General features: G+C 50.3%; 1 protein-coding gene across 1 annotated transcript in view; it reads right to left on the reverse strand.

Annotated features, from left to right (window-relative positions):
• Positions 1 to 8,956, reverse strand: part of NSD1 (nuclear receptor binding SET domain protein 1) — a 146,422-nt gene extending 137,466 nt beyond the window's left edge. The window contains 2 exon segments of the mRNA XM_080803602.1: positions 5,978 to 6,921; positions 8,855 to 8,956. Of these exon segments, the coding sequence (XP_080659728.1) occupies positions 5,978 to 6,904 (927 nt within the window). The 5' untranslated portion in view covers positions 6,905 to 6,921; positions 8,855 to 8,956.
• Between the last annotated feature and the right edge of the window lie 1,854 nt (positions 8,957 to 10,810).

Here is a 10,810-nt window from a genome sequence, read left to right on the forward strand (position 1 = left end):
AATTTTAATTACAACTGCAACAGACTCCTGCATCCTAACGCAGCTTCTACTCTTCCCCAGCCTGTTTTCCAAACACAGATTTCATCATATCACTTCTCAGCTAAAATCCCTTGCTGGCTCCCAATCCTATCACTTTAACAGTAAATGTCACAGTCCAGATTTCTAAGCCCTATTACCTGACTACATCCATGCTACCCACACAACCCCAACAAATACCCCTTGAAAATATTATGTTCATTTAATTCTCCACATCCAAAATATATTTCTAAACCTAACCAAACCCAACCAAGACCAATTTAAGTTCCACTTCTTCCCTGAAGCCTTGAAGACTCTAGGTTTCACTCATCTTTCCACTAACTCTTTAACCTCTTAATCATCCACAACATACAACTCAGTATAGGGGGTGATTTTTGAGTACTTTATGAATCCCCAAGATTGTAAGTAGGGGATGTTACAAAACCAAAATACCTCTTCCTGTGTATTTTTAAAGGATTTCATTTATTTATATGAGAGAGAGAGAGAGAAAAACAGACATATTGAGAGAGAGCATGAGTAGGGAAGAGAGGAAGTAGGCTTCCCGCTGACCAGGAAGCCTGACATGAAGCTCTATCCCAGGACCCTAGGATTATGACCTGAGCCGAAAGCAGACACTTAACCAACTGAGGCAGGCGCCCACAAAATATTTTTTTTTTAAGATTTTATTATTTATTTGATAGAGAGACACAGTGAGAGAGGAACACAAGCTGGGGGAGTGGGAGAGGGAGAAGCAGGCTTCCTGTTGAGCAGGAAGCCCAAAGAGGGGCTCAAATCCAGGACCTGGGATCGTGACCTGAGCTGAAGGCAGATGCTTAATGACTGAGCCACTCAGGTACCCCCAAAATATCTATTTTTAAACGGCAAAAACGTCTCCATTCAGGGGCACCTGGATGGCCCAGTCAGTTACGCATCCCACTCTTAGTATCAGTTCAGGTCATGATTTCAGGGTCATGAGATCCAGCCACAAGTCAGGCTCCTCTAAGCACAGAGGGGAGTCTACTTGAGATTCTCTCTCTCTCCCCCTCACTATCCCTCTCCCCACCTGGACAAGCAGGTGTGTGCTTGCTGTCTAATAAATAAATAAACCTTTTTTAATCTCCAGGGGAGTCTGGGTGGCTCAGTTGTTGAGTGTCTGCCTTCAGCTCAGGTCATGATCCCGGGGTCCTGGGATGGAGCCCCGCTGCAGGCTCTTTCCCTCTGCCCCCTGCTTATGCCCTCACTCTCTCTCTCTCTCTCTCTAATAAATAAATAAAATATTTTAAAAGATAAAAAACAGGGACACCTGGTGGCTCATTCATTGAATGTCTGCCTTCAGCTCAGGTCATGATCCCAGGGTCCTGGGATCGAGTCCTACACTGGGCTCCCTGCTCAGTGGGAAGCCTGCTTCTCCCTCTCCCACCCCCGCACTTGTGTTCCCTCTCTCACTGTATCTCTCTATCAAATAAATTAAAAAATCTTTAAATAAATAAAGTCTCCATTCAAATATCTTTCTATGGACAATGTAGTGTCTATCTCCACCTAATGAAAAAACTAATATTATACTACCAGTTACAATTAAAATTGCAAAGAAATCTGGTTAAAAGATGCTGTTTTTTTCTTAAGATTAAGGTGCCCCAAGATGCTGTGTTTCTTAAAGTCAACGTAAATAAAGAAAAACCATTTTGATTACAGCAAGGAAAGGAAAATCCAGGTCAACCACTAAATAAATGACAGCTGACAATAATAGGACAGGAGCTTCAAAGAGTGACATGATAAACACCAAAGGATTAAGAAGTATAAGTGAACAGCAACAGAGGGAAGATAAAACAAGATTGATAAAATATCAGTTATTTTTTAAACTGGGTATGTACATGGGAATTTCTACCATTCTCTCTTCTTTGGTACATGCTTGAAATTTTCCAGAGCCTACATTTCTAAAAGAGAACCTTACTAAAACTGATTAAGTCCTTAACTATTTTACAAAAATTTACCCTCTTTATGATCATGATGAGAGTAAAACAAAATAAAGTATATCATCTCCCTATTGTACAATTTCACTGGACAATATTTCTTTTAATCTATTTGATTCTTGCCTTATTATAATAAACAGCTGCCATCAAAACCAAAGTTTTGATAGAGGTCTAAAAAATTTACTTTCGGCACACCAGGGTGGCTCAGTTGGTTAAGCAGCTGCCTTCGTCTCAGGTCATGATTCTGGGGTCCCAGGATCAAGACCCACATCAGGCTCCCTGCTCAGTGGAGAGCCTGCTTCTCCCTCTCCTTCTGCCTGCCGCTCTGCCTACTTGTGCTCTCTCTCTGTCAAACAGATAAATCTTCAAAAAAATTTACTTTCATAATTCTCAATTTCACTTTTCAATATAAAATCCTAAGTAAACCATTTTCTCATTATGAAATGTTTGTCCCCATTTTAAGTGGATTCATTTTTAGGGATCTTCTTTAAATAGAGTATAATATATACATCAGACGAGCCTGAGCTAGCTACATCCTAAGAGTTTTGACTATCCCTAAATTCATGGATACCACCATAGTATAAAATCTCTATAAAATATCTAAGGTAAGAGTAGAAAACAAACAACTGCTACAAATTAGCCTAGTGAGTAAACCAAGCCAAGGAGAGTATCAGATGATCAGAAGTCACTACAGAAAAACCAAGAGTACTGAGATAATTCTGATTTCAAGGGTTTTAGTCTTGTCTCTAATAATCTCAAGTGCCTTGATGGAAGACCTATGTCATTTATGACATCCCTTTTTACAACAAGGCTATGAAGACCCAGTGAGACAATATAGACCAAAGCACTTAATAAGCTGTAAGTTATTGCCTGTTTAAACTTGCAGCTCTGGGACCAACTTTCTTTCAATATTTTATCAAGCACCTACATATTATGAAGCACTGTACACCCAATCAAATACAAAAGCATCCAGTCAGGACGATTAACTATGACAATCATTTCACATCACTATAATCAGACAAGGTAACTCAAAAGCACATAAGGGGGGAGCCCGGGTGGCTCAGGTGGTTATGTGTCTGCCTTCCAGTCAGGTCATGATCCTGGAGTCCTGGCACAGAGATCCAAGTCAGGGTCCCTGCTGGGCGGGTAGTCTACATCTCCCTCTGCCCCTCCCTCCTACTCGTGCTCTCTCTTTCTCTCTCAAATAAATAAATAAAATCTTCAAAAAAAAAAAAAAGGCACATAAGGAGAAACTGATGAGGCTGCTTACTTATGACAGGACACAAACAGTTTGCTTATAGCTAGATATACCAAACAACAGACAACATAATCTTGAATCATGTGTCTTTCTTTAATTCTAGACAGGGAGTATATAATCCTAGTAACTATTCTTACTGTTCCGTAAGAGAATCTTATTCTATCATAATATCAGACAGAACAAAAGGACAAATAGCATTTGCTAATGATTTTCTAAAATTTCCAGCCCTGAGGAGCCTGGGTGGCTCAGTCAGTTGAGTGACTCTCTTGATTTCGGCTCAGGTCATGATCTCAGGTCCTGAGATCAAGCCCTGCGTTGGGCTCCGTGCTCAGTGCTGGGTCTGCTTGGGATTTCTCTCCCTCTTCCTCTGCCTCTCTGCCCGTGAGCTCACTCGTGCTCACTTATGCGCTCTCTCTCCAAAAAAAAAAAAAAAAAACAATAAATCTAAAAAAAAAATAAAATAAAATTTCTAGCCGAGCACAAAATCTATACCTGCTGTATCAATGTACCAACTGTAAATGGTCTGTACGTATTAAGTGTGTGACCATATAGATATTATTTTTAATTACACCTTTCCCAAGCTATATTGTTCAGCTGAATCTGCATTCTCAGATTGATTTGACTTTTTCAAATCTTCAGTTAAAAAATATCAAAGGCAAAAATCAAAGCTACAGGGGCGCCTGGGTGGCTCAGTGGGTTGAGGCCTCTGCCTTCAGCTCGGGTCATGGTCCCAGGGTCCTGAGATCGAGAACCGCATCGGGCTCTCTGCTCCGCGCGGAGTCTGCTTCCTCCCTTCTCTCTCTGCCTGCCTCTCTGCCTACTTGTGATCTGTCTGTCAAATAAATAAATAAAATCTTAAAAAAAAAAAAAAAAATCAAAGCTACACATTGCATCCACAACCTTAAACCAAAGGCCTAAAATAAACAGGTTACTTGCCTCTTCAAGCCCATAAAGTCTTTAAGCAATTTAGACTTCCTGCCAGGAAAAAAAAAAATTCTACTTATACAAGTTTTCTAACTCCCAGTTTAGATACCTAAAATACTGTCTATAGGCTCCAATATTTTCAACTGTTTATAAATGAGCCAATACTCCACTGACATCTCTTTTGATGAGAAACAACAGATTTATATTTTTATATATATGCTTCTAGAGAAATTATCTATTTCTACTGTCAGATCTAGAGTTTTATGTAAATACAAAGGCAAAACTATACACATAAAATAATTTCAATGTGAACCCAAGGAAAGGGGTTTGTCTAAGCTGCCAAGAGGTTGCCAATACAGCCTATCAACCCTAAAAAATACCTAGGACAATATAGACGCAATATAACTACCAAAACAAAACAAAACAAAAAAGATAACTACCAAAACAAATTTTTTAAATCTGCGACTGCCAAGTTAAGAAACCAAGAAGTACTAAAGCATATTTAATAAATGAATCAACAAACAAAAGTGACACACCCACATTCTCGTGACTTTAAAGAACATCGAGGCTATCAAGGCTCTATGATAAAGTGAATGTTTAACGCACCCAAAACGACCACCCCATAAAATTTTTTCTGATTAAATCTTTAAAGATTCAGAGTCATCAGGAGGTGTCACCTCTGTGGTGACATTACAGATGACCTAACAATTCATCTGAGAAGAAAACAAAATTAGAATCAAGTATTTAAAGCTGACAGCTATCTTTTAACTAAGAAGGTTGATTTTAAAGATGATGAAACTCGGGGCGCCTGGGTGGCTCAGTGGGTAAAGCCTCTGCCTTCGGCTCGGGTCAAGATCCCAGAACCTGGGATCAAGCCCCACATCAGGCTCTCTGCTCAGCAGGGAGCCTGCTTCCTCCTCTCTCTCTGCCTGCCTCTCTGCCTACTTGTGATCTCTATCTGTCAAATAAATAAATAAAATCTTAAAAAAAAAAAAGATGATGAAACTGAGACTAAGTCAACTAATCATTCTGCTAACTGATCAAGAAATTCTACAAAATTTCAAAAAAGGACCTTTATCATTTATAGTACACAGCACTACCAAGTAACAACTCAAATTAGTTCTTCTATTTCTTCACATGTACACATACCACACCTCCGTATACATACATAAACTTCCAAACTAAAAACCAGAAAAGGCTCAAAAAAGCCCAAGGCTCTGATGGTGGCATTTATCTAAAGCACAGGACGCTATCCCTTCACAACAGGTAGTTCAGAAAAACTGGCCTAATTTAAATTTTGACTGATGTCCAAGAAGGTCTCCTGATCTTAGCTACTTTCAATTTGTACCCAAAATGCACTCCAAACTGAATCAAGAGTCACCCCATCAACTAAAAAAATAAGCCATGCCTTGTGTTAAAAAAAGGTCTCCGGGAAATTAACTGGTTCACCTGTGCTCATGATACCAGCAAGCCAAAGCATTTACAGAAAAAACAAGAACAAAAAAAACCTAAACAAATGTATACCTCCATTTGAAAAATAAAATCTAAACTCAATCAAATGCCCTTGAAGTTTTAACTCTTAGGCAGTCCTCGATGGAAACTTAACCGGAAAAATCTGAAAAGAACCAAACTCTTAAAACAGATAAACTCAAAAATCAAAGTAAAATCTCCCCCCAAAAGCCTATCATTAGCAATAGGCTCTCAGCTGTGAACTGATAAGCAACCAAAAACCAATTAGTTACATTTCCCTTTAAGTTGCCTGTATATATACATTTATGTATATATTTAAGTTGTACCAAAAACTGCTTACAAATGGCAATTCCTGTGAAGTAGATGATGATGAAGTTCCAGGTAATTCTAGCATGTTTCCTAATGTACTGGTACTGGAGTCTGGATCATCCTGAAAAGATAAATTTATTGAGTTTAATTGCTCTTCTATGGTAACGTTTGTATCTCCTAGTGAAAAGGGGGCTGGGAGAAGGGCTGCTTTTTCATTGCTGCCGTCCACTTCATTTCTTTGCTTATTTTTCTGTGTTTCAGTTTGAGGAGCTAATGGCAAGAATGGCGATTTGACTGCACCGTGTCTACTCTCTGATGTGCTGTCTTGTTCACTTCCCATGGCCACGTCTACACCATTCTCTGATTTAGGCTCATAATTGCAGGTGGCATTGGTCTGAGTTTCCTCAAAGATCTCCTCTATACTCTCATCCTCTGTGACTGGCTGTTCTGGGTCCATTTCAGAATCTACATCTGCATCGTCCACACAAGTAAAATTCTCAAAGTGCAGAAAGCCATTCTTGATAGTCTTTGTTACTTTTACCTGGAGTTCAGGGGAGTTATTACAAGAGGGTTCCTGTTTCATAGCAAGTGCTGTTGGACCACCAGGACTCAAGGAAGTGCAAACAACTGGCGACTGAGCTCTTGAATCACTTTTTTCAGGGTCTTGAAAGGATTCTGATCCATCAGCAGACCCATTTACATACTCTACATTGATCATGGAGGCCAAATCCTGTAGTCTCCGCAGTGGAATGTAACAAGATGGAGAATCTTGTCCATAAGCATTTTGGGATGTTCCACTGGCAGTCGATAACTGCATAGTACACCCATTAAGTGGCTCAGAAAAATTGGATTGACCATTACCGAAAGGGCTGTCCTTGTCTTCAGGGGCATCTAAATTCACTGGATTGGAAAAGGGCAGCAGACAATTTCTTCTAGATAGTTCACAGGTCTGATCCATCCTGCGCCAGCATCAACCTGGAATCCAAAAACAGCAATTAATCGGAGTTTACAGGCCATTTGACTCTGATCTTCAAAATGGCAGCCACTTCTCAAGGCCTAGTGGCCTCGATGCCTTTCTGCTGCACTTCCAGGGGCGGAAAAAGTTCCCCAGCTGACGATGGAAAAATGGCCTCGGTGAGCCTCCGCAAACTCCATCTTCCCGGAGCTGGGCAGATCTTGCCACATGCAAACAGCCCGTCCCTTTTTCCTGCGCTGCAGACTGGTGGACAGTTGGGCTGAACTAAAATTAAAATCCCTTTGGCAGTAGAAATTCCTAAATCTCAAACAGGAATCGTCCTCCCCATCCCCCGCTGAGCGGGGGTCCAGCGGCCGGATCTCCAAAAGGGAGGGGGCTGTAGGGTTCGAGGGGGGTCCCGGACGCTGCACAAAAACGTTACCCCCCCTCCTTCCTGGCTCGCTCGAGCGCAGCGGTCACAATAGCGCTGCACCCTGCGCCCAGCCGGCGCTGAAGCCCTTGCAGCGGCCGTGCCCAGGCCGCAGGCGAGTCGGCCGAAGCGGATGCACCCCGAACCTCGCCGTCCAGACTGCAGGACTGTTCGGTCCACGGCTGCAAGGCCCCGAGGCCGGGACGCGGCAGGGGGAGAGAAACGGAGGCAGCCGGTGAAGCCCAGTCAGGGCAGCAGCAGCTGCTACAGCTTGACAAACATGGCTGCTGCCGACGCCGCCGCCGCCGCCGCCGCCTGCCTGGGCCGCGCTCCTTCCCGCAGCCGCGGCAGCACCTCCTGGCCAAGCCGATCGCACTCATCAATATTAAGCAGCAAGCAAAGTTTGCTGCAGGAGGGCCGCCGGCCCCGCGCCCACCAGCCGGCTACCTGAGGGGAGGCGGAGGCCGAGGTGCGCGCGGGAGGCCGGCGGGGCACGGGCCGCGCCGGGAGGAAGTTCGCGGCGGCCCGGCCGGCTAGGCCTGAGCCCGGCTGGTAGTGATGGAGGGGGAGGGGGGCCCGCGGCTACAACGCCGCGGGCCACCAACACCGCGCCGCGCCCGGCCCTCCCCCGCACCCCTCACCTCACGGCCACCACCATCTTCCCCGCCCGGCCACCTCCTCCCTCCTCCTCGCGCCTGCCCGCCACCCACCCCAGCGCACTAGTTACCGTGCCCCGCGCCCCCTCCCGGGCCGGCTGGGGGGAGGGGGTGACCCTCATTACACTGGGGCGCGAGCGGAGCCTTGGGGAGAGAGCGGAGCCGCTCGCCGCACCCCCCTCCCCCCGCGTCTCTCTTCAGGGGAGAAGGCAGCGAGCGCGACCTGCCCCGGCCTATTCCGCCGCCGCCTCCTCCTCCTCACACCCCCACCGCGCGCGCCCCCGCGGCGGCGCGTGCGACCCAGCGCCTCGCGCCGGCCCGCGTGCGGCTGGGGCACCGAGTGCGCGCGCACCCCTTCCCCCACCGCGCGCGCGCTCCCTCGCCTCACTCTTCGGGGTTCAGGGCGGGTGAAGTCGGGCTCGCGAGCGCGCCGCCCAATCAGCGGAGCCGCCGCTGCCGCCCCCTCCCCTCCCCTTGCGCGCCCGCTCGCGGCCCGGGCCTACGGGCCGGCCGGGCAGCCCGGGCGGGGCCTGAGGCAGGCTCCCCAGGGGCCTCGCGCGCCTCCCCGGAGTGTCTGGGCCTGCGGGCGTCGTGGGTGGCACTCAGATCCCCTAACCTACCTCGGGGCGCTGCGCCGGCCCCGAGCTGCACACGGCTCCTGCACCCTACCCAACTCGAGCCCCAACCCCGGCGGCACCTGGCCCGGCTGAGGCCTGTCCGACCGCCCCGCCAGCCCCGCTCGGGCCCGCGTCAGTCCCGACCTCCATCTTAGGTTACAGCCCGTCTCCCCATCCACTGGGCACCTGCCCTCAGCCCGCTCGGCTCGGCCCGAAGCCAAAGCAACCCCCCTCCTACCGCGGGGCTCACCTGGGGGCTTGGGCTGGGGTCTTCGAGGCCTCAGGCCCCGAGCAGGCGCGGCCGCAGGTGAACCCCCTGCCCGGCCGCACCCCAAACCCACACCACCACCACCACAGACCAAGCTGAGCAGGAAACAAAATGGAGGCAGCAGCTCGGGTCTGCCTCCCCGAGCCAAGCTTGTGCAGCCTCAGGGCTCCCTTCTGCCGCAGGCCCGACGCCCGCGAGGCAGGGGGCTGGCTCGTCCCGGGCAACACAGGCAGCCGCCCTAGAGCAGCGCAGACAGGCCGGGGACTCGGCCCAGCGGTCCCCACAGCCCCTCACCCACCACCCTTTCCCTTCCCCCTCCCCCCCATTTCTCTCCCTCCCCCTGCCCGGCCTTGCGGGATGAGCGGCGACCGGGAGCCGGGTCGGGTCGGGTTACCCGCCCGGGCACTGCTTGCCCTGCCGTAGCCTCGACCGGGGGTTGAGGCCAGGCGACCCCCGCGCTGAGCCCACCCCCCGCACCCGAGCCGGGCAGCAGCCTGACAGCGCGCCCGCACCTCGGCCTGCCGCCGTGCGGCCCCCGCCCAGTGATGCCGTGTCCCCAGCCCGGGCACCGCCGGGACGAAGCTCCCTCACCACCCCCGGGCCCAGGGGTCCTCGCTGCCTCGGGCGGGGCGAGGGGAGCGCTGGGGGGAGGGGTCCACTAATCCCTGCACCGCCTCCCGCGCCTAGTCTGGGTCTGGGCCTGGCACGGGGACTCGGGCCGCGGGCGCGGGCGGGCGTCAGTAGGTGTGTGCGCGCGGGGCAGGGGACGCGGGCTGGGGGCCCGGAGGGGCCGCGCCTCGCACCGCGGACGTTGCAGTTCTCCGCACCCAGGCAGATGGCCCTCTCGTGCCACAGCCGCCCAGCGCAGGCCGCCGGCTCCGCAGCCCTGATCCCCCGGGAGCGCGCGCTTCGCCCCTGCGAGCCGGGCTTCGGGACCCCGGCGGAACTGCGTTGGGAGGGCGGACCGCCCGGCTGGCCCAGCAAGGCCTAATGGCCTTCCTTATCTTCGGCCGGGTGCTGTCTGCTCCCAGGGAGCCTTGGACCTCGAGGCCTGCACCCAGCGCCCCGGGCCCCGCAGCCCTGGCCTGGAGCGGCCACGATGCGTCCAATCATCAAAGACGGCGCAAGGACGGTCAAGGAACCCAAACCCAGCCTCACCCCGGGACTCCGGCCCCCTAGGCCCGTCCCCCAATTCGGTCTGACTCCGTCGCCCCCTGGGCCTGTGCCCCGGCAAAAAGCTCACCGCGGAAGCTAGCTGTTACCTAAAATGCTAAGGGCATCCTCGCTGTTCAGAGAAAACCACGATCTACCGCCATAAAAATCCCGCCTCCTCCAGAAAGCCTTCTGTGATTAGCGCTAACTCCATCTCAAAGCTGAGGGCACCGCCCTCGAGAGCCACGTGACCACCATTCCTCTCTGGGCTTAGTAAATGTGCATAATTATTGCCCCAGTGGAGTGTTTACCCGCAGCCCTTCTATCTGTTATCCGTGAGCCCACTTGGGAGAAAGGCCGCTTTTGGCCTTGCCCTGCACGGCATCGCCACAGGGATCCCTAAACTCCACCCTTCAGCCTTTCCGGACCTTCACCCCGACCGAGATTGGCCCCAGTAGGCTAGGAGCTCAGCATGCCCCTAACCTCCTACTCTCCAAGACCCACAGTCCAGCCATGGAGGCACACAAGTAAACACAGGCTTAACACACCATAAGTGCCGGGATGCATGCCCTGCCAAGACAGCAAGCCGACTTTCTTAGAGGGTAGATTCCCCCCTGGAACCAGAGTAATGTCCCCGACCAACATGACCCCAGGGGGCTTCTTAGGTACTCTGAAGTTTCCCAGGTACAAAGTAAGGTTGGCGGTGTTCTGTGCACTAGGACCAGCCAGAGAAGGGCAGGGTCTACACCCCGGGGTCCCGCCCTACAGGGACCGGCCCTTGTTCTG

Source organism: Martes martes (genome assembly GCF_963455335.1).
Source record: "Martes martes genome assembly, chromosome: 5".
In the NCBI taxonomy this organism is placed as follows: Eukaryota; Metazoa; Chordata; class Mammalia; order Carnivora; family Mustelidae; genus Martes; species Martes martes.